General features: G+C 34.7%; 3 protein-coding genes across 3 annotated transcripts; 2 read left to right on the top strand and 1 right to left on the bottom strand.

The window, feature by feature from the left end:
• Positions 1-3,985: 3,985 nt before the first annotated feature.
• On the bottom strand, positions 3,986-10,703 carry HELRODRAFT_107927 (hypothetical protein; the record flags this gene model as incomplete). The annotated part of the gene is made up of 8 exons (XM_009029470.1): positions 3,986-4,088; positions 4,146-4,928; positions 5,106-5,372; positions 6,895-6,992; positions 7,378-7,552; positions 8,105-8,198; positions 9,884-10,064; positions 10,488-10,703. The coding sequence occupies 7 exons, from the start codon at positions 10,701-10,703 to the stop codon at positions 4,580-4,582; spliced, it is 1,380 nt and encodes a 459-aa protein (XP_009027718.1). The 3' UTR covers positions 3,986-4,088; positions 4,146-4,579.
• Positions 10,704-13,942: 3,239 nt separating this feature from the next.
• On the top strand, positions 13,943-14,251 carry HELRODRAFT_152911 (hypothetical protein; the record flags this gene model as incomplete). Its single annotated transcript, XM_009029469.1, has 1 exon — positions 13,943-14,251. A coding segment is annotated over one exon (309 nt), but the record flags the coding sequence as incomplete, so codon positions are not given.
• Positions 14,252-18,508: 4,257 nt separating this feature from the next.
• HELRODRAFT_68867 (hypothetical protein) lies at positions 18,509-22,232 on the top strand (the record flags this gene model as incomplete). Its single annotated transcript, XM_009028967.1, has 4 exons — positions 18,509-18,625; positions 18,846-19,120; positions 20,084-20,391; positions 21,916-22,232. Coding segments are annotated over 4 exons (1,017 nt in total), but the record flags the coding sequence as incomplete, so codon positions are not given.
• Positions 22,233-25,470: the final 3,238 nt, after the last annotated feature.

Here is a 25,470-nt window from a genome sequence, read left to right as displayed (position 1 = left end):
TTATTAATCAGCGAACTACTCATCTAGCAATTTATTTACTCATTTATCTACCCCCTATCAACCCATTCATTCACCTACCCTGGTTGCTAAGGAAGGTAGTACGGGAGTTCTGCTGTGAGCATTCAAGGAAGGACTTCGATCAGCTGATGCGTGCAGAGCATTTCGAGAGCCACCCAACAAATTCATTCCTACTGTTCCCGCCCCTGCACCGTTATTGGAAATATTCCTACTGAGGTTGGTAGGAGCGCTTTCGTTGACGGTTGTCATTTGATTGTAGAAGTTACCGCAGTGTGGGCAGATCGTTCTCCGACGGGCTCCTATCACCTGGATGGAGGTCAGGTTACAGTGCTTGCAGACCAAGATCAGTTGGTTCTCGTTGCCAACTTCAAGTTCGTTTGACATGTTTTTGTGAGTCTAATTTTGGTTGTTGTTATCGAGCAAGATGTTGCACATTCACACGTTGTTATAGTCTAGAAATACTACTGTGGTGAATCAGGTGAAAACATTAAAAGTCCAGTGCAGCTCAACTCAACAAGGAGACGTCGGCTAGTAAATGATAACATGATATTCAATTGGTTTTGTTCGTTATAAAACTTGCCAACATCTTTAATACAACTCAAGTTAAAAAAATTTATCAAAATCATTAAAACGAAGGGACTAGATGCATTACTTAATTAACGGATGATAAAATTAATTTAATAAATGAAACTCTCGATAGATGAACACACACACACACACACACGCACATAATTATAACACAACAACCATTCTAAAATACAAATATTGGTTAGCAGGTACACCAACAGAGGAAAAACATTTATTTCATAGAAATTAAAATTCTTTGCTTATCCGGACAAACAGAGGCAGATCAATTTCCCAGCCTGCAAATGCATGTGCTGTCATCACTATGGAGATCTCGAGTAGGTATTCCAATGTTACCCTCTTGCATATGTATGTAGATATAAATGTGTATAACATATATGTTATACAATACCTGCTATACAACCATACAAATTGTATATATATATATAATACATATATGTGTAATATCAATATATATATATATATATCAGCTATATATATATTGTATTTAATGGTGTTTGTTGTTCATTAAAAGGAAATTTATGGATCCTTAAGAAAAATAAAATTGTATTCAATTGTTATGAGGAAGAACACAAGTGCGTTTTGTCGGCGCGCTAAAACTTAAAAGACATGAATTGTTCTACGGATGAATAGAATAGCTGCGTATAATCATACTCGTGTGAGTATCTTTAAGTTCGTGTGCGTGCATGTAGGTGTGCGTCTTTGTGTGTGTTTGGGTGTGTGTTTGTGTGTGTAGACCTGTGCTTACATATACAACATTTTCCACAGGAGTGAGTGTACTTTATATTTATACGAACAAAAAATCATTTGTTAACAAAAAAACACGCTTGGCTACAATTCCCCTGGTGAGGTGACTGTTGAAATAGAACATTACGCAAATAAACTGTTTACGGTTCGTCTTGCTCCCAATTGAGAATAATAATTATTTAGCTCAGCGACACGCAAATTCTATCGTCTTAAAAATTGCGTTGCTTTGTTTCATGAAATGTGGGTACGTGTATAATCTGTGTAAGTTTAACATCATGTAAGCATTTGAAAGAAGTAATGAAATCGTCTCCGTACAATTTAAATGAAGTTGGGTCGTGCGCCACAGTAGAAAATGAATAATTTCTTAGTTTTTCACTAATGTTTCATGTTTGTCAATTTTTGTGCTTTCGTACGTAATTACGTGATATTGTTCACGCTCTACGTACTCATGTATGCACAGTTGCACATATCTATGGGAGGTTGGAAGCATCCAGGCAGGAAATGACGATGTGCCATGTGCGGGTTAGTAAAAAATTTATTTCTCACTCGGTTGATATGATTCTCCCTCTGTGTTTTGACATTTAGAGCCCAACATGCTAATGCATCGAATTATCACTTCTGGAGTTTAATGACGAATGAGCTGAAAATGAAAAGCTGTATAGCGTGCGTGGCCGAATGCTCCTTTTGAAGATGAGGAAATTTGGAGAAAAAAAGAATATCCGCTAGAAAATATTGTTGAACTAAGTTATTTAATAATAAAAGAAGCAATAAAAATTATACAAATATTATTGTCGGTGAAAAAAATCTTACATCGTCAGTTAGTTGTTGTCGCTAATTTTCAATCGTAAATATGAAGAAATAAAAGTGCAAGTTACATGGTTGACACACTTTTCAATGTAAATAAATGCATGCCTTACTAAGGCCTCATTGCACATAGCTTGAAATAAATACGTACGTTGATTTACCATGACGTTACGTGGCACCAACCAACCAACCAGCCAACCAATGCAAACACGCAAGCAATTCAGTCATCCGTGGAGAGTCAACTTGATGTATCGTCTCTTGTCATACAAACCCGTTTAAATATAAAGTTTCGTCTCACACACGAATGCATACAGTTATTTCTGTTCATACGTTAGCCAGGCAGAGTTCATTCAACTTTGATTGGCTCAGTTACGTCGGTTGCTACGTATCGAATACAAAGTTTGTTTGTACGTCCTTGTATCATTCCATTAGTTCATTTTCTCGCTTGTTTGTTGTACATTCGCTTGCTCACAGACCGTCTGCCTGTTCGAGTAAGTATTATATAAGAAGTAAAACAGTGGCTCCACGCACGCACACAATACCCCTATACAAAAACAAATCAATGCACTCATTTTCGCCTGATAATGAATACCGGCACCCTCATTTAGAAAGCAGCAAAGTGTCAATCGTATTATTTTTGTTGTACTTACAAAAATTACAAAGTCATTTGTACGAAATGGATTCTGGACCGATGCACGATTGCGAAATTAACACATCGTTTCAAAGGTACCTGGATGCTTTGCAGACGTCATAAAATATTACAACAAACCAACACTGCATTTTAATCATATCGGTACGCAGCATGTGACGTCACAATAGGAAGAACCATTTGGCAATCATATCTTGAGGGAACAATTTTTTGTAATGTACTTCCACAATTTATAAATTCTTTCACCTCAATGTATTCGTTTGAAAAATTAAATTTATAAACTAGAAAAATTTTATATTCGAGAAAATTGTCTAGCAAAGATTAATTTGTCTTTATACTGAACATCCGAAAATACATCCTGGTCCAAATTTCTAACAACATATCATCCAAGCTATGTATCTATGTAACAAAAAATGTAAATGTACATTGAACAATAAATAATAATCATAATAATAGAATGAAAATAGAAATAATATAAACCTTACCATAAAATAGAAATAATAAAAAAACTATACAAATCATTGAAAAATAAGAGTTAAACGTTAACGAAAAAAAAATTAATATACTTATATAACTAAATCTGATCTAGACAGATCAATAGAGCACATTCAGAACGTTGAAACTAACTTAAATGTCAAACTGCAATTTTTCACCAAACACGAAGAGCTCATCCTCTTATCCCACTGTTACTGCCACTTTCTGAAATCTATTTCATTAAAGATAACCAAAATCCTGAGATATTTGACTTTTTTACTCCATAAGATCAGCGTGTTAATTTCCACTAGAGACAAAACCAACTCACTTTGATAGTTAATAGAAAATAAATTGAATGAAGATGACCACACAATGACAGATGATAGGAGTGAAATTAGTGTCCAGTGTACCTAGTTTTTGCAAACCGCAAAGGATTTTAGCGAGTAATGTTGCATAGATCCAGCAATACAGCACAATACAATTATTATTTATCGTTTTATTTATTTATTCAAGTTTTATCTAGGATTGGTTATTGTAACTCGCTCTACAATGATTCTACGCCCTATCCTATAAGTAAAGCTTTTAACTCTGCAGCTCGTGCCTCTATCTTTTCTCATATATCTCCATATCTTCTTTTCTTGCACTGGCTAGCCGCCTATAAAATAAATTTTTTTTTTAAATTTGCACACCAACCTAAATTATTTCCTAAGATATATTACCATCGTCTTCTCGCAATTACTTCATCACTTCTTAACGTTGTTAAACACTCATATGCTAAATCTGTGTTCCTCTTTTCTGGCCCTTTTCTCTCTCTCTCTCTCCTCCCATCTCTCTCTCTCTCTCTCTCTCTCTCTCTCTCTCTCTCTCTCTCTCTCTCTCTCTACTTCCTTCTCCGTCACTTAGGAAAGTCAGAGTGAAATTCATTGAAGAGCGCTGTTGAACATCGCTGAAATGGCGCTTTAAAATACATTTGATTGATTGATTGAAAAGTTCATCTACTCATGCTCATGAAAAATTTTGTTGAAAAATGTTAGTCACAATGATGAAGTTGTGACTTGGGATAACTAACTATTTTTACATCAGCACACCAGGCCTATTCATTACCAATGAACATTCTGAACATTATATTATTGCCATCACAGCATCCGTAACGAGAATAATAACAACATTTAACAATAATAATGAAATAATGATAATAACCAAATAAATGACAAAAACCAGCAAAAATCACGTTGTCAGTAATGATGCTTCAGTGAATAAAGATAACAATGCACAAATGTTCCACTTTAGACTGTTCATCACCTATTCATCTTCACTTTTAACTACTCTACTTTCGGAGGAAGTATGAGCTTTCCACATGTGCCTATCTAGCAGACACGGTCTGGGGAATGACTTGGTACAGAACTTGCAGTGATGGATTTTTTTGTTGAGGTCCTTGTCCTGGCCCTTGTGCTTCTTCATGTGTCGGTAGAGGGCCACACTGTAGCTGAAGCTCTCCTGACAGAGCTTGCATTTGATTGGCTTGATGTTGCGGTGCACGTCGTTTATGTGCTCCCTCATGCTCTCCAACTTGCTGTACTTCTTGCCGCAGTACAAACACGTGTTGCCCCCGGTGTGCTTGTGACGTCGGTGGTCCATGTAGTCGTTCCGCCTGGTTCGTCAGGTCGATGAAAGAGATGTTCATTTGAAGAATAATGGAAACAGCTTCCAAATATTGCAACACAAAATATTTTTCATAAATAAGCCCATTTATAATCTATATACACGACAGTATATTTCAATGCATGGAACAAACATTATGCAAGAATTCCTCACAAACTGGACGAACCTGATAAATTTTTCATGACAGATGTCGCACTCGTACGGTTTTTCCCCTGTGTGTATTCTAAGGTGCATCTTCAGGCGGGTGCCCAGTGCAAATGCCCTGCCACAGACCTCGCACTTGAACTTCTTCTCCTTAACATGTGCGTACCTGTGAGTCGAGAGGTTCTTGGCACGGTGAAAAGTTTTACCGCACAGTTCACAGCAAAACGGTTTGTGACCAGTGTGAATTCGCATGTGGTCCTCATACTCTCGCATGAACTTGTAAGGTTGACTGCAGATCTCGCAGAATATGTACGGCCTCACTCTACCACCAGGTGTCAAATAATGAGTCTGCTCGTCGATTATTGGCCGCATTTCCTGCTGACGAAGAAGCGTCCTGTGAGCAGCTAGTGAATGTTGCGGATGTTCGGGCTTTTCAGATTTGATTTTTTTTACATCAGTAGATGGATTATCGTTGCCGGTGTAAACTTTGAGCACTCGTTCAACCATGTTAACAATTCTTTTGCTATATGTCATATCGATAACATTACCGTTTTCCAGCTTGATAGATGAGGGAAAAATCTTCGAGCTTTCTTTGCTACCTACGATAGAAATATTTTTTAGGCTTTCTTCATCCAAATCACCATCTTCAGCGATTGCTTCAGTTGCTGCATCTGTTTCAGACTTGCAGACTGACATATTGTTGCTCACAACATTACCGTCATTGGGAACCTCTAGAATGTTGAGAGTAGCAACTGAATTGGAGGAGTGGGGGTACATGGCATGCGTTATATCGACATTGTGTGGATCTGAAGGAATGATGAAGCCATCGACGGCATCGTAGATGATCTGCTCGGTCGTGTAGGAAGGAATATCAGCAAGTACAATGTTCTCATCCAGTATGGGCTCCTCTATTGTGGCCTGCTCCAAGTACTGGGGCTGTTGCTGCTGTAGTGGCTGCAACTCGGCTTCTGGAATTCATGAGAAATCGTTTTAAAGTTAACTAGACATGCCAGGTTTTACCACTCAAACTATTTGTTGTAATTATAAATAATTACATCAACAATAATGAATGTTTGCAGGTTTATGAAAAATTATATATAAATTGTTAAAAAATGCAATAAAAAAAGGTAGCCATAATCAATATACATGCAAATAAATGAAATTCCAAATAATTGTGCTCAAAATAATATTGGCAAATTATTTGCTTGCTGTTATAACTGTTGACTAAAAATTTTCCAATACATCAACATCAATTTCTTTACAAATGTTAGAAGTTGAAATCACAACCCAATTATAATATAAACTCTTACATCTCACACAAAATTGAATCAAACCACCCCTACCTATTATTTCATTGGAGATGACATCGTGCACTCTTCCATGCTCTTTTAAATCTGTCTCTCTGTTCAATGAAGGTTTCAATCATCGTGCTTATTTATAGATTGTATTTACAAATATAATCTAAAATGATAGGTCAACAAATTACAATAACAAGAACCATTTTTTTCTTATCAGTTATCACAATCGGTCAGATGATAACACAAATCTTTACTGTGTTAATCTCAATTATATCAACCCTCATCATCTCGACCACTTTCATTTTCAGAGTAACAATGAAAAGTTTAACCGTAACTAATGAAATGAAATATCCCAATCTAAGTCACCCCACCCACCACAAAACAAATGCGGCCATATAACCACAAGTAACAAGACAGGTAACATTCAAACATGATATCAACAAAACAAAAAACAAAAACAATAACGACAATGAAGATAATAAAAAAAGGATATCAGCCACAAACCTGATGAACCTCATGGGACAGATGGTGCATTTGAATGGTTCCTCTCTGTCATGCTCCAACTCGTGTAGTAACAGCTTCTGCTTGATGGCAAACTTGCGCTTGCATATCTTGCAGTTGAACCTGGTAACGATGGTGTTTGTGATATCGGTGTACAGTGTATTACAAAGTATCAATGTGGTAGTGTGTGGTTTTGGTGTAAAATGAATGTGCTGCTTTACTATAGAAAGTGTATGTTGGGAATGTTTTAGTTTAAGAGATTGTTTGAATAATTGTCTTGATAGTTATTATTATCCTTCTTATTCTTCTTATTATTGTTATTATTAGGTAAATTATGTAAATATAAACTGAAATAATTAGTATATGGAATGTCTCATAAAGTTTCATCCATTGAATTATTTGATGAACATGACGACAATGAGGAGTATCTATAAAATAAAAAAGCATTGAAGACCTAAATATTCAATTAGTTTATAAATTAATTGTTGTGGCAACTAGCTTTTGTTTTTCTCGATGAGTGACCATGTGTCCACACAGGTTGCTCTCTCGTAGAAATGTCTTGCCGCAGATCTCGCAGCAAAATGGTCTGACCCCGGTGTGCACTCGCAAGTGTTCCTCGTACACCGAAGCCCTGGTGAACGTTTTGTTGCACTGCATGCAGTAGAATTTGCTGTAGGGTTTTCCCTTGGCATGGTTCATGATCAGATTCAACCCCTCGACCAGCTGGGAGTTTGAGGTGAAGTCATCTATGATTGGTGGAGGGTTATATGGTCCGGGAATGGTTGACGCAGAGTTTGTGGAAATATCAGCCAGTGAGTAGTGAGTGTTGATGGTGCCATCAAAACTTTTTGAGTTTTTGAAAACATCGAGGTTCAGAACAAATTCAATTTTCTTCTTGTTTGATGATGACAATGTATTGGCCTCGTTGAAGTTTTCATTGTTTGATGAATTTCTTTTTGCAACTGATGACGAGTTCATGCCATCTGCATTGTAAGTATGCTTCAGTTTGTGCTCATTCAACTCGTCCAACCTACAAAAAAAATTTTTTAATTATCATGTTAAGCGCTAAAATTGATTATCATTTTCAAAGTTATGTGACACACACCTATTGACAAACACAGTAAAAACATACCACGCACACACACACACACACACACACACACACACACACACACACACTTACCTGGTGTACGTATTAAGGCAAACATCACACTGGTAGTACATTTCCTCTCCTCCATGTGACTTTTCATGCAGTATCAAGTCTTGTCTGTGCTTAAAAGACTCTCCACACATGGCACACATATGTTGATTTCTCTCTTCTGTCCTGTGTGCGTGTGTGTGTGTATGCGCATGTGTGTGTTGAATCAGTTAGTATTAGTTGGGTAGAAATATACAAAAACAACAAGAAACTAATTAAATTCTCAGGTAAAATTTGTGAAGAGAATAAAATATCGATGAAATTACTAATCAACCTATTAACCAGTCACTTTAACAAAACATTCAGCAAATATGCCTGTCCAGAAAAAATAGAGGTATCAGAATTACAGCATGTATGCATACTCGTGCATTTATATATGCATACTAGTTACATAAACAAGTAACATAAACCTTTCAAGTAAGTTAACATTCAAATGTTTGAAACACTTATTTGTTTTTGTTTTTATACTTAATTACATTTGAAACAAAAATGAACTTTTTTCATTTAAACTGATCTTTAATATGAAGTATTAATTATAAATAGTCAAAATATTTTAACATCAATGAAAATGATTTAAATAGGAGAAGAGAAAAACCAACACATACTTTTTGGAATCTTCATTTTTGTGAGAAACTTTGATATGGTTGATGAGCGTCTGTTTGAACAGAAACCTTTTATGACAGACACTACATCTGTAAAACTTTTGATTGTTCTCATCACTACCACCGTCGTCGTCGTCGTCACCATCCTTATTGTCACCGTGATTTCTCCCATCGCTGCTACTCGTCTTGTTGTTGTAGCTGTTAGAAGAATTGTTATTAACGTTGTCGTTGCCAGAGTGTACCTGAGTTTTGTTGCTCGTATTGTTGTTAGTACTGCTGGTGCTGTTGCTGCTGTTCTCGCCATTGTGCTTTTGATTAATCTTCCTATCAAGATTGCTATTGGAAATATCATAAATATTGTTATTATTAATAGAAGCAGTAAAACTGGCAGTAGTAGCTGTAGTTGTAGTATTAACTACTTCTCTAATTAAATCTTCATTTTTGATATCATCAGTGGCGAAACGATCATTGTGAGTTTGAGGATAATTACAACTATTCACATGATTTGCCCCAATGGCTCTGACACTTGTGCCTACGTCACCAGATGCACCATGACTCTGGCCGTTATTAGTTTCAACATCATTTTTTTCATTGGTTATTGCATTTCCGTTACAGTTGCCATCTTCTTCGTCATCGTCGATCTCGATGGTGTCTACAGTGGGACTTCCTGGGACTTCGACGTTGTCGGCGTCATCACAACAATCCTTATCATGGTCGTATACAATGCTGACGCCATATGACTTTGAAGTGAACGTTTTTGTGACCGGATTACTTTTAAAGTTACTTGAACAGCCCTCGTCACTATCTTCACCACCACCACAATCACTGTTAGCGTCGATATCGGCTGTGTCATTATTACTATCCTCAATTGTTTGCAGTACTGCATTCGTTGTTGTTGCAGTTGAGATATTTATTGCACCCTTTGATGCAGTAGATGTTGTTGCAGTTGTTGATGTCGTGTTTGTCGTTATTTCAACCATCTCTTCCTCCTCCTCCTCAACATCATCATCGTCGTCATTCGAAGCAGCAGCAGCAGTAGCAACACACTCTTCCTGAGTTATGCAGGCCAGTTCAATTGAACCACACCTGTGAGATGACAGTTCGGTTTTATTATCAAACATTTTTTTACATGCAAAGCAACCGTATTGCATCGGTGACTTGCTGATTGATTTCTTTAAATCAGGGATATTTTTCCTGATACCTCTATGGAGTAGCATATGGTTGATCATGTTGCGAGTTCTCGAGAAACTCTGTGAACACAGGGGACAATTGAATGGCCTCATGCCTGACTCGGTTATCTTATGTTCATCATAATAGTTTGCTCTGTCAAAGTGTCGATTACATTTTGTGCACACATAACATTGCCTGACACGACCACCTTCCTTGTACCTGCAAAAATTATTTCCCTCCACCAAACGCAGCTTATCGACAGGGTCATAGAGGTTGATGACATCTGATGGTGGTACACATGCTGTTTTCACCCTCTGCTTCTTAGATGGTGTTGGCAGCAACTTTGCGAGTTCAACCTGTGAAGAATCAGATGTTTTGTCTGAAAAATTACATACATTAGGATTATTATCATCAGCAAATGGAGTGGTGACTGCATTCTTGTCCACTGACGACATATCTTCAACTTCATTCTGTATTTTGTTGCTCTGGTCTTTGCTGACGAAACTATTGTTCGCATCATGTTCACTAGCGTTTTTGTTCACAGAACCAATGCTACTCTGCTTTCCATAATTTCCAACATTTTCTTCATTTGATAATTTTCCGACTATTTTGTTTAACATGCTATTTCTTTTAACACTGCCCTTAAGCTTAATGATGTTGTCATGCGTATCCAGGTGGTCTTGGAGGTCAGCTCTATTGGAATACAAATGGGAACAAACTTCACATTTGAATGGTTTTTCATTTCTTTCAACAGCTTTATGCCCATCGTATTCTTCTTTTGAAAATACTTTATTACACGTCTTGCAGAAATAAATTGGCCTGTAACATTTCTCCAGTTCAAATTTGTACATGTTCAACCCTTCTTTCAGTCTTGAGGTGTCAACATCAGAATCCTCACTACTCATAGATTTGTCATCTTGCTTTTCTTCAAACGACAACCTTTCAAAATCACCGTCGTTATCGTCGTCATCAGAGAAAACAGTTTGCTCGTTGATGCTACTGTAATCCTCGCCGCATTCATCAGAGACCTCCATCAACCCATCATCTTCTGCATCGTTATCATTCTCTACATCTTTGACATCAGTTTTTGAAGTTTTATTTTCTAAACGTATCCTAGTAATATTTCCAACACTGGTCCCGACCTTGGAGGAATTATTAACAATCTGTTCACTGAACTTGCCTGTAGATTTATTGAATATTTGTTTACTATTAATTATATCTTTGTTACAGGCTTGATTATCTATGTTTGCATCATCTTTCAATGGTGATTGGTTGTTCTCCGAAGAAGAATCAGTGTTATTACTAGCTCCATTTGCTAAACATTTTACAACATCAGTCTCTACTGCACCCTTGTCTGAGAAGTTTTTTGAAACCAAATTTGCCTTTGAGAGAAGTTTTGTAAAGTCATTTTTACTGACGTCACTGTAGACTGACACATCAATGTCATCAACATTCTTCTTGTTTGAAAGCAGGTCATCGATGTTGAGCAAGCTGGAGGTTACCAGTGTGGATTCCACCACAGAGGTTTTCATTGGGAATCCATCTGCAAGAAACAAGCAAATTAAATTAACTAGATCAAAATATACTGCTACATGTTGAAAAATAATTTTTAAAAAATGTGGTAAGGCATGTGAAAGGCAACAAGTAAAAAACAATGGGTACCAGCATATTCGACAACATCAATGACTACAGATACAGGCTTCTGAACAAACCAGAGACACATGAATCCCTCTCTGGAAAAAAAATTGAAAGATTTGTAAACATCATGCTCATGTAATTATTCACCAGACATCAATCAATCATCAATCATTCAATATTTTTTTAGCCATTTGATTTGGTTGAAGTATGTAATAAAAAAACTGTTATTCCATGAAAAAATGCTGTTTAAGTTTTTTTTCATAATTACAAAAATTTTAATCAAATTATTTTAAAATAGCATTTGTTTGAAATAGAAACACTTTTGCACAGAGCAGTATAGCAAAGTTTCTATAAGTTTCCATTAATAATTAAAAATGAGACTGATGAGATCTCAAGCAAATAAAGATGCCCCAATGGAGACTTAGCAATTTAATCTCAGGACAAAAACTTTTTACTATAAAATTATTATAAAGCTAAAAAAAACGAAATTTATTCAAATGTAGTCAAAACATAATAAATGAATGACCTCTGTAGGTAGCGTATTAGTGTTGCAAGAACATTATCATCTAAGCAGAGGTTGTGAGCTACTTTTAATAGTTGAAAAAAGTCTTCAGCTGGTTTATTTACATAGGACGGTGTTATGTTGCCAGTGTAGATGAACTCCAACATCTCTTTTGCAAATTTCGAAGTACTTTTTGATAGATGTATCCTTTGTTTGAGCAATTTATTTTCCCAATTAATTAATCAGATATATTTTAACAATTACAGATCATAAAAAAATTGTAGGACTATAAATAAAAATAAAACAAAATTTATCAAAAATTGAACACCTTTTAAAAATATATATATATATATACATATCCCAACATATATTCTTACACTTGCATTTATATACGCTTAACTTTGATAAAATATCATAAGCAATTTGAAATAGTGTTGCTAATACTATCACTAAAAATTATTTTACTAAACAATATATAACATGTAACAACATGCTGTAATGATTTATTTTATTTTTAACGTATGTTAATATCATACATGCATAATCATAGCATATAAATTATATGTATAAATCCAAATATACATTTTAATAACTAACTAATTTACTTATAAGCTATAAATTATTGAAAAAAAATTGACCCAATTATATATAGTGCAATTGGTAATTGGACAACCATTTGTTTGTAAAATCAAAAATCAATTTTTGGTATTAGGTACAACATTAGGGAAAACATTAGTTGTAGCTAAAAGTTTAAAAAAATAGTTTTCTTATAACCACGATGAGCCACTGACATATTTACCAACCTTTTTTTCAATCATATTTATTTCAGCTAAGAATTATATTTTATAAAATTATATGATCATAAAAATAATCATAAAACTCAAAAGACAAAATAAATATACATTTTATATAATTTTATGAAAAATAGCAAATCATTATTAAAATGACTCTTCTAAAGTCAACAATTAATTTCAAGTATGTACTAATTAACTAATTTACTAATGAATAATAACTTTTTAGTTTAGCATTTTATTATTAAATTAAAATTTAAATACATAGATAAGAACATTTTCCTTGAATAAATTGTTATTATTATTATAAATTCAATAATTTTAATAATAATTAACATTAACTAATAAAACATATTTAATTAATTAAAATTTAAACATACAGATAACACCCAACCTAGATAGATAATGTAGCAAGCACAGTCAGATAAAATGTAGTAATGTGTAAGTAAGTAATGATATTACATTACTATCACTTAGTAATGTAATGTAAAACTAAAAGATAAAATTTTGTTCAATTTGTGACTCAATGTGAAAAACAAAAAAGAATAAAAATACAAATTTCTGGCTCACCTCAATCTATTTTTATTTTTGTTTAAACGTGTCAGGGATCTCATGGCAGCTTTCAATTTTAAACTCACTCCCGCTAGAAACAAACTGTGTGCGTGAAGTTCGTCGCCATCTTTAGTTACGATGATCGCATCACACAAGAAATTCTGAAAAGTCGATCGGAACAAAACGGAATTCAAATTCTTTAAATAACCCGATTGAATCATCGCGATTTGAAGTTGTTGCCGACAAAATTATTTGAGAGATCACTTTCGTAGTTATTTGGAAAGCATCGAATAACTAACTGAGCTAACGTACTCAAAACAAAAAGAATGCAACTAACTGCCCTAACGTCAAAAACACTAAATTTGTTCTCACTCGCATCTATTACGTTATATTTATATATCAATAAGCGCTAGCAATCTAAAGTGTTTTAAAACGAAAATTTGGCATAATTCTTATTTATTTGTTACAAATCATTGAAACATTTCGAACTTCAACTCATTTTTATCACTGACAGGCTCATCCTTAGTTTAGCAGTTTATTACTTATTATTTATTTCGCCCGGGAATTCTCAATATTTCGCTTCGTTTTGTGACCGCTCATTGTGTTTTTAATTATGAGTCCAGCTTTATCATCTCGGGATAAAATTGACAGATCTCTTGTTAGTCTTATACGAGGAATAAATGGAAGAAAAACTACAGTGGAACTTCGCAATGAAAAAAAAGCGTTCGGAACATTGGAAAGTGTCGATCACAACATGAATATCCATATGTCGGATGTTACACTTACCGATATTTTCGGATCCGAAACAGTGTTCGATAAATTTTTTGTCCGAGGGACGAATATTAGATACGTTCAAATTCCTAGTGATGTCTCGATAACTGAAATTTTACATCAGCAAGAATTGATCATAAAGAAACAGGTTGACTTGAAAGAGATACGGAAAATGCATCAAAAAATTAAAAAGAAGAATGATTATTCGAACAAAGTAAATGAAAAATTTAATTTAATGAAATTAAATCTTGGCCTGTGAATTTTTGATTTTTTTGTATTCAAATAAATCGTTTTCTCGCATTGCATTCGTTTCAGTACCTCATTTTATTGAGTTAAAAAAAGGTTAAAGGTCTATCACACAATTTCTAGGTTCAGGGGTATCAACGATTTTTGATTGAGTTAAACTTCACTGTGTGTTGGATTTGAATGATGGTCTCTTGCGTTTAGAAGCGTGCCCGTGCTTCCGCACGGTAGAGTTTTATTGTTATAATCAGATTGTTCGTATCATCAATTTCAAACAGGCAGAAATATCCACATGGAAATTGTCATAAAATCAGGAAAAAATTTTTCACGACATTGTTTGACTGTTATAATATGTTACGTAGTTAAAATATTTTAAATCAAGTTCAAAAAAGCTGCGTGCGTGTCCGTGTAACGTATTTGAGTTTGCTTGCATTTTTGTTTTTGCGAAACAAATTTTTATCCTCAAAGTCAAACGAACGTTTGTTTTTTGGGGATCTGGTTGTTATGTTTAACGTTTTTCTCGTTCTACGGCATCGTGAACCTGTTTCTGGATGCTTGTAACTCTTACATACACTTAACATATTGTAAATGCGTCTTTTGGATGTAACTAAATTAGGTAATTAGACAAATGATGATGATTGGCGTTTCATTGATCGACGGTTTCGTTGTTTGCGGTCGTGTACTTATATTCTTTCATTTTAATAAATTACGACCATGGTATGAAAATACCGAACTGACGTACATTCAATCATTGCGCGTCCAATCGATTTCAATTCATTTGTTTGTTTCTTATTAAAATTATGAACAATATTTTATCTGTTTATACTAGTTATCTAGTTTTAGATGTTCGGAAGCTGTATTTGGGAAGGAGTGTTCACATACAAACCGCGGATGAATATTTGAAATTATAATGATCGTTCATAAATAGTCATAACTTTGCTAATAACGCAAACTCAGTTGACGACGTACACATTGCGAAACTATAAATATTAAATTTACTGCTGTTTTTTCATGAGAGAATGTTAAAAGAACAGTAAACATGCAAAAAAGATGGAATGCGTGAGTGGAACAGGCAGAGAATTCAGCATTCTGCATGTTAATCATCATCCACAATCATCGTTCAATGCGATCTATCGTTCATTTCATGAGATTTATTGCTTTTAATTTTGAGTTTGTTTCAAGTGTTGAAATGGATTTCACGCTTGTGTTAAACTCTTACATTTTCTTGATAGAACCATTTCAATTTGCATTTCATTGTTATTATGTGTTTCATCATATACTTAAAAATCCTACAATCATTAAAAAACTGATGATGTAGTAAAGGAAGTTCATAGTCATCATCAACATCATCAAACTAATCATAAGTACAAACTAAACAGCAATAATAATGGTGAATGTATATTATAGAGGGGTTGATTATAAAGAAGAAAAGTACGTGAAGAATGTAGGTAGCAAGATAAAGCATACATACGATGATGCCAAGATGACTATATATCTTCTTATATTGTATATGTCAGTGTATGAAGCAACAGCTTTTCTTAAATACAGACTCAAACGAAGAAAGTGTTTAGGGAAGATGAACATTAAGAAATTGCTAATAACCTAAAGGTGCAAGGGCTTTCAACAAAATAAATATCGAAATTTTAATAAATTTTCAATTTATAATATTGAATGTAACATTATGATTAATAATAGCTTGAAAAATTATATCTATTTTTAAACTTGTATGCGTCGGTATAGATTAAATAATACTGCAGACTAATTTCAAGATAAACTAATTTTAGAGTTTCTCAATTGTTTTTTTTTTAGAATTTTCAAGTTTTTAAACTGTTTATTGTTTAAAAAAAGTTTGAAGCTAATTTTTGTAAGTTGAGTTATATCCAAATAAAAATGGGCCTTATCGAAAAAAGCAGTTCTGAGTTGTTGAGGACACTAGGACAACAGCTCACTATCTCCGACAAAGAAACCATTTCGATTGAAGCTGGAAATTGCCAACTGGAACTCACTATCCACCTGGTCTGTTCTAACTTTTTATACTTATTTTTTTCTATTCTTCCTGAGTTCTAGGAAAACGGATAAATAGATGACAAACATATTTTGTTTTCATTTTGTTGTTTATCTTAACTTATTTTTAATTTCATTTGTTAAGAAAACTATAACTCATTTTCTAATATATTTTTCTACACTTGTCTTTTTCTTTTTTTGTTTTATGATGTTGTTTTACATGTAAGTGTATATATGTGATGCATATTTGTGCATCTGTTTATGTTAATTGCACTTGTATATATTTATATTTGCATTCATGGATTTTTTGCATTTTTCTGCAGTTGGATTGCCAAAGTTGTTTGGTTTCATGTGTTATTATTTCTATTATTTCTATTTTTTTAAATGCTACTCCGCACTTAATTGTTTTGCAAATTTTTGAAATTTTGCTAATGATCGATTAATTGATTTTTAAATATGTTTTATTTTAAACATGCTCGTAATTTTTTGTGTCCTGTCAATCCTAGCATGATTTATTGTTCCAAGTTCAACTGAGCAACATAAAGCCAAATTTAAATGATTTGGGCTCAAACAAAACCGAAGCAAAGAGTATTCTCCAAGACCACGAAAGTATAATAGCCAAAGTTAACGTTAGTTTTGTATGTGTCTAATCCTCCTTAATCATCTGCATTGTGTTTGTTATGCCAAAGTTGTGCGCTAATTGTCGTTGTGAGTTTAAGCTTTATGTTAATTGGATTTATTAATTTGTGTCGATTTTATATATCGAGCATTTTTGCAAACGTTCCTTAATTAATTGTCAGATAATAATTTCACGTCGAAGAAATGTTCCAGACAATGATAGGAACATTAATTAGTTGACGGTGTTGATAGCGATCATGTTGTCAGACAGTAACTTTGAAGGGTGTTGTATAAAATGGTGATGCTCAATTTTATTACAAGAGTGAAAATTGAAACATTTTGTTAAAAATTCCAAGGTTGCGTAAAATTGCTTAAAAAGGAATGCAACTGAACAAAATCTTAATTGGAAGCAAAGACAGAGCAACTAACACTTTGAAGTGCTTCTTGCCTGAATTAACATCTTGAAAACTATTTGAAACTTTCTCAACCTTATCGACGTAAACTAATTTTGCATATTTTTATGTTGCTTATGACGTAAGTATGTATTTGCGTTGTGCACATTTTGTGCCACAAACTTTTATAAATTGGAGTTTTTGGAAGCAACACTACTTGTTTGCTAATAATTTTTGATACATTTTATAAATTCACGTGCAGTTTGATACAACTCAGAACATTAACAAATCTCGCATTTTGAAAAAGTTATATTATTTACATTTTATCGCTTCTCATTCTTATCCTCCGTTGCATCTAACATAGAAACAAAAAACATCTGATTGCTTTCAAGATGCATTGAAGAACTCTTCTTAATATTTACATCTCATACATTGTTCATCTTATTCAACGATGAATAACTTATAAGCATCCAACCTTCTGCAAGTTAATGTATGCACGCACACTATGTTCTCTACCCATCAACACTCTACGTGTAGAAGTACTCAAGCACAAGCACACAATAACATTCAAAACAAATATTCGTGAGTTTTTACTTATTATCATCGCGCCATCATATTCTTCACTGCTGAACATAGTTCTTATAACGAACATCACCAGCTCCATTATTTCTTTATTACAATTAATTCGGATAACCACCATTTCAGCGCATGGAAAATGAATTCATTTCGATGGTCGGAGAATCTTTCGAAGCGAAGAAATTAATAAAGGATGCCTTCACCGACGTTCACATCAAGTTGCAGCTGAAGAGGACTGTCCTGCTCAAGAAACTTGCTGATCCTAATGTTCGCAGATTTGTTTTTCTTGCTCAAATTTCTCTGTGACGTATTTTTATTTTTTAGTTTCTTAAGCATTCGAATGATTAATTCTTAATTCTTAAATCACTTTTATTTCAATATTTTTAATTGTTAACGCTACTTGTCGATAAAAATTTTGTTTTGCCAACTGTTCGGTTATCTTTTATTATTGCTCATAACTTTCCTGGTTCATTGATTATTTATTTAATCGTCGACAGATAATCAGTGACAAGCCAGTATCATCACCCTCCCTATCCCTGCTATCATTATCAACACCGGCATCATCGCTAAGAAATTTTGGCGAGAGGTTTGCACCGAAGATAACGAAGTCCCTGCACGATAAGAGCCAGAAGTTTGGACTGCCCTGCACCTTTGAGGTTGAACTTCAAGCTGACCCGGAACCACAGGTTGGTGGTGCCTTTCTGTGGCGTGTCTGATTAACAGCAGAAAATGTACTTCTAACTGCCTTGTTGAGTTACATTAATTGACTAGTAATGATAAAATGGCAACCAATCACATTTCGGTTTATTATTGTCAATAGAAATGAAATGATTAATAGTTATTAATTGCTGTCAAAAATGTTAAATTCAGATCTTTTAAATTAGCACAACAAAAAAATTTCTAAAGATATATTGGTTCTTTAACGACGCCCTCATTATGAACGACAACGCGAACGGAGTGACCACAGCAAAAGTAAGCAGCAACAAACACAAGTTGATGATAGCAAACGTCGAAAGCGAGCATGTCGGCAGGTACACATTTGTAGCCAGGAACGAGAAGGGAGAAGCTAGTTCATCGGCTCGTCTCGAGCACATCTCCTCGCGCCCATCTCCGAGGTACGCCATGTCTCCCGCCACCAGGAGTCTCACGTCATCATCGTCCATCAACATTGTTGAGGAAAAGTATGGATCGATGACGTCATCGTTCGGTAACCTGATCAATGACAGTGGTGGTGGGGAAGGTCTGTTAGGTTCATTCCTTTCCTATTATTTTCCTCAATGTTTTGGAGTAAAATTTGCAATGAATTTCATTTTTTTTTAACATTTTTATTATTAAAACATTGTTTTCATTTTTGTATTATGTTTTTCGATTTTTAAATATTTGAAATTTTATTATTGTGACAGTTCCTCCAAGGTTTTTAAAACGAATGACCACAATTGCTGCCTACGAAGGTGACTGCGTTAAATTTGAAGTGAAAGTTACTGGAAATCCGGAAATAAGATGGTTCAGAGAGGGAATGGAGATTCCAAACTCTCCGGACTTTTGCATTTCTCGACACAACGACACTTGCTCTTTGGAAATACCCGAAATATTTATGGAAGATGCCGGTAGATTCACGTGTTTTATCCAGAATTCTCTAGGATCTGATCAATGCAATGCAGATCTTATTGTACATGGTCGGTTCTCCAATCGAATGTTTATTATTTTGTAGTTTACGTTTTGTTTTTAATTTCTATTTGAAAAATTTAATATTTTGAAAATGTAATTAATGGATATCTGTTGTGTGATTTTTGTCAGAAATAAAGATTGAAACAAGGCTTGATTGAACTGACGATCAAATTTTAAATTCATCTGCAGTGCCTTCCGATAGATCAGGAATGGGTTCCATTGAATCTTCGTTGGAAGATGTGAAGGTGGCGTTGTCGTCGGCAAGAAGTAGTGAGAGTGGTAGCAGTGTTGGCCTCAACACAATGGTCCTCGTTAATAAATTGCTGGTTGATAGTTCCACACTTAACGCAGGGTTTGTTAGAAATATCCTTTTAAGTTTTTAATAATGATTTGTTCAGGTTTAACTTCACGTATTTGTATAAATAAATTTAATAGAGATAATATTTTTACCGTTTTGTATTTTTCAAATTAAACAGTTCGGTAACAGAGCAATATAAGAAACCATATTTTCGTGCAATATCAAAAGACCTCGAAGTCGGAGAAAGCCAGGTAGCTAGATTTGATGCAATTGTAGTAGGAAAACCGACTCCAGACGTGGCTTGGTACAGGGACAACCACCACATAATCACGACCTCGGATGGAAAATATTTAGTGACCGTCAACGAGAAAGGTATCAATTCTTTGACCATACAGAGGACAACGCTGAATGATGCAGGTGTGTACAGGTGTGTGGCAACCAACAAAGCAGGCCAAGAACACTTCCAAGTGATTCTTAAAGTTACTTGTAAGTTTTAATTTAAATTTGTTTTTCTTCAAACGGGATTTTTTTTCAGACTATAAAAAATTTGAAAAATGTGAATTCTTAAACAAGGTTTTCTTCGATACTTTATTCAGTTTTCACTCGAAATGATTATCTAAACACATAATAATGTATTAATATTGAAAGAATTTAAAAGTGTTTTTATCGTTATATAATTTATTATGAAAATCATAGAAAGGTAAGTTGTGTTAAGAACTCAAAAAATTTATTAAGCTAATTGTTTTTTGTTTGACAGCCGGTCTTAAAGCGAAGAGATATTCGCCTAGCAACAGCATGACCCAGCTGGCACGTCCATATTCACCGAGAACGAAAACCACCATAACGAGAACATTTCATTCAGAGGAGAGACCTCATCAACTTAAGCAACACCACCCTACACATCAACAACAGCAAGTTTCCAGAAAATTTTATTCGGAAGAAAGAAAAATTGCGAGAAGAAATTTCTACAAGAACGTTCATAATTATAACGACTGGAATGATAACAGTACCGTCAAGTCTACCGTTAAGAAATTTCAAAAAAGTTTGTTTAAACTAAACAATTCAACTGATTAAACCTGTGATTTATTGATTGTTAAATTAAAATGATAATCCACTTATTGTTTTGTATTTTGTCAGGTAATGCCTTTGTTAGTAACTCATTTGATCCATCAAACCCTAATTTTGGAGCTCCTCAGCTAGTCGAACCGATCATCGATCCTGAAGTATCCGAAGGTCAGACGGCCATTCTCTCCTGCAGAATCTCGTGCTCCAAATTGTGTACATATGAATGGTTCTTCAATAGCGAACCATTCAGGCCGGATTCGAGCAGGCATAAAATAAACGTCTTGGGGGATGTCTACTCGCTTGAAATCAAATCTCTCAATTCGTCGGATCGTGGCTTCTATCAGTGTACGGTCAGTAATGAGGATGGAGAGGTGTCTTGCATTGGGAGGCTCAATCCTGTTGGTCAGTTATTTTGAGATCTTTTCAGTATTTGATATTAATTCACTTGTTCTAGTTTAAAAGTTATCAATATAAATTTCAACCAGCTATTATAATCACTATTAGTTTGAAGATTAATATTTAAAAATGCCTATTATTGAACAGGTCGTTTGTCAGGCCACAACTCGCGTCCACGTGATATCATAAGTTCGAGATCTCCCGCACCCTCCCCATTTACATACACAACAGTTCATGAGGTCAAATTATCGTGCACAGTCACTGGAGATCCGACACCCTCCTTAACTTGGTACGTGAACGATGTGTTGATTACGGAAAGAACTGAAAATGTGACAACATATTACGACGTGAAAACTGGATTGGCTGAAATAACGATACTTGACATCACTCGCTACACCGGCGTTGTGCGCGTAACTTGCGTGGCCGAAAACGAAAGAGGAAGAGCCGAAACTGTCTGCACATTAAACGAATCAATACTCAATGATCCACTAATAATCGATTCAAGCTACAGCCATCTGCTTGTTCAACAAATCGCCGATGGTCGTCGAGACATTTCAACAATCAGAACAGGACCAAGATTTTCTCGTCGGGTCCAGCCATGTTTAGTGGACAAGGGCGAAACGATCACGTTGACAGCGGTGGTTCACGGTAGACCTCGACCTTTGGTCACGTGGTTGAAGGATGGAGTACGTGACTGGTTGCCAACGACGACGGAAAAGTATCAAATGACTTACGATGAGGATAGGAATTTATGTCGGTTGATAATAAAAGAATGTTCGTTTGAGGACAGTGGAACTTATTCTTGTGTGGCTTACAATCCAACCGGGCAGTCCGTGTGTTCTGCTTCGATCATTGTTGCTGGTTAGTTGTTTCAGTGATAGATACGTTGGGTTTGAATGGTTGTTAAACGAATAAGCAATAGCAATGAGTTGATTAATTAAAATTAGTATTGTGTAACTACCATTCATGATTGAAGTAAAGTAGAAATATTAAACCGGTCCACTAAGGCAATAGAAATGACATAAATTTGTCTTGCAGTTTTAAAAAAAAAAAATAAAAATAGTGCAATTTATTTGTTAAAATATTGGACACGTAAAACATCGTGACCCGTGCATAAATGTAATTTGAACTACACTAAATTAAGTTTGGAATATAAATAAGCACAATTGCTACTTACTCTGATTTGTAAGTGATTTATAATAAACGCCTAAGTTAAACATTTATTATCATCATTACTATGTTTTTTTTGTAACTATAAATTTTACTTATTATTAATTGAAGTTTGTTAGTTTAAAAAAATATTATTGTCAACAAGCGTCTTATTTTTCTTACCATTAACAGACCCAGCAGATAGAGTTCAAACATTTGAACTGCAATCAGGAAAACCGCATTCTGAAAAGACCCCGAAGTTTTGTGTTACCCTTGAACCCAAAATGGTGGTCAATCAAGGTCAACCAGTAAGGTCAGTGCATTGTATAAAGCTTTTTGTTTAATTTTTTTTATTTTTTTATTAGCTGATTCAATATTAATCGTACTTCGTTCTCAGAAATCATCGAAACCCGTAATTAAATGTCTATTATCATCATCAACAACAACAACAACAACCGACTTTATTAACAACAACTTTGTGAAAATAATATATAGATTCCAGTGTAGAATCCTACCAGAGCCAACCACGAACGTGACGTGGTTCTTCAATGGTGTTGAAATATCGACAGGTCACACGATGAACGAGGTTGACGGGGACATCCTTAGCATTCTGATGATACCAGATCCACAGCCTTCAAACTCCGGCGAGTACACCTGCAAAGTTAGAAATCTGTATGGGGAGAGTGGCACGACCACCTATCTCATTGTCAATGGTTGGTTTTGTGCTGAAAATATAACTCTGTTCAACTTATTTTAATTCAGAAATATTATATAACATACTTTCAGTATGTACTTTGTAAAAGTGTGACTTTTTCAAATTTTTAGAATAAAAGCACAAAATTTTGTTCTAAAGTTAAGAAATTAAACTTCATTCAGGAAGTGAACACGTTGATTTGAAACAAGCACCACCTCGACAAACGAGACAGCCGCAGTTCTGCATGCCAATCCTGCAGACGCATTCACTGGCACCTCCGCCACAGAGTAACAGCAACAGCTTCAACCTGCCGCCAACGTTTTCCATGCCCCTCGTCAACAGGATCGCATCTGAAGGTGCATGACTAGTCAATATTTAATGTAATCACAGTACTCAGATTGAGACATATATTGTAGGACGGTGCGATGGTGTAATGGTTAAGGTGTCTGGAATTGTTGTTGCAGTGTCTTGAATCGAATGCTAAGAGATTCCTGTCTATGTGAGATATAATGAAGGGAGGAATGTAAAAAATTATTTTATTAAACAGTTTATTAAACGTTCAACAAACGATCGAATGAATAATTCGAACGTTTGCAACTAAAAATTAACTTTGCAATTGTTGTCATAAACGTCATGATCAACATTTGTTTTCAATAATTTAACCGCTTTAGGTATATTTATATAATTTTAAACGTTGTCAATGTAAATATTATGCTATTTTAGAAAGCTGCGATATATTCAAAAGTATTATTGGTAATCAAAAGTTTTCTAATAACCGACAACTAACCAGGTTCAGAAGTTTTGTTTGTCGTGAAGTTTGACGGGGAACCATCTCCTTCGATTCAATGGTTTGCCAATGGAAACCTCATCACCGATAAAAGCAGTTCCTGTAAGATATCAACTGATTTCCGCAAGAAAGAAAGCGTCTTGTACATCAGGGAAGTTTTCGTTGGTGATGAGGGCGAATATACATGCAAAGCTGAAAATATATCTGGGGTTGCTTATTCTACATCACATCTTTACATCAGAGGTTAAAATCGAGTAAAATAAACGAATGTTAAGAAAAAAGTTTTTTGTTTCTTATATCAAATTTGTGATCTTTTATTAATCAAATAAACAAGTAAAATTTTTCATTTACATTCTGATTAGTTATATGATTAGTTTAATTTTAAATTGAATTAAATAATCATTCCTTTTATATTAACAGTTTCATCACACCAAGATGAAGAATTTTTTGATAAAAAATACACGAGTGAGTTGAATTATCACCAACACGAGAATGATGGAAGGCCAAAGTTCAATGTAGAATTGAAGTTAGTGGCAGACGATTTAAGAACGCCGTCTTCGTATATGATCAACAAAGAATATGAATTAACCGATGAAAGACAAACCAGAAGACTCGAAGTTGAGAAGCAGTTCGTGTTGGACCAACAGACATCTGAGCAACCTTTTTCGGAAACTATTTCAATTGATCAAACCAACAACAAAACTCTAGAATTTGAAATACAAACGGAAAAACCTAAGAAAACAGCGGAGCTTTATGTTCAAAATAATCAGATAGACAGAAGAACAAGCGTTATATCCGAAATGGAAATTGAAATATCTAAACCTCCTACGTTCTCTGAAACGGTTTCAATAGACTCTAGAGACAGTGTTTCACAAATCTTGCCAATTTCAAAAGGACTTCATGAGATCATTTCTCAACAGGACTCGGAACTCAGAAGAATGACTTTAGAATCAGAGTACGAATTGGCGCCTGAGCCAACATTTTCGGAAACTGTTGCAATAGACACTTCTGAAATACAAGAAGTTTTTTTTGAAAGTCTGGCTACAAAAAAATTATCTGAAATAACGGTACAACAAGAAGCCTCATTGCAGGGAATTTTAATGGAAGCCAAAATTATCTTAGTTGAAGAACCACAAATGTTTTCAGAAACTGTTTCTATTGATAAAACAGAAAACAAAACTCATCAAATGGAATTTCTGATGCCAAAAGAAAACAAAACATCAGAATTGGTGGTTCAACAAGAAAGCATGTTTAAAGGCATGAAACTGGAAGCTGAAATAATACCGGAACCAATGCAAAAGAGTCAACTAGACGTTGAAACGGGATTTGCCCCCAAGTTCCTTATTGAACTTATCCCAACAAATGTTATGGATGGCAGCCCAGTAAATTTCAACGTTAAAATATCTGCAAGACCCATGCCAAACAATGTCTCTTGGTTTAGAAATGAAAAAAATTGCTCAGAAATTGTGCACAT

Source organism: Helobdella robusta (genome assembly GCF_000326865.2).
Source record: "Helobdella robusta unplaced genomic scaffold HELROscaffold_6, whole genome shotgun sequence".
In the NCBI taxonomy this organism is placed as follows: Eukaryota; Metazoa; Annelida; class Clitellata; order Rhynchobdellida; family Glossiphoniidae; genus Helobdella; species Helobdella robusta.
This window is presented reverse-complemented; position numbering and strand designations above follow the sequence as displayed.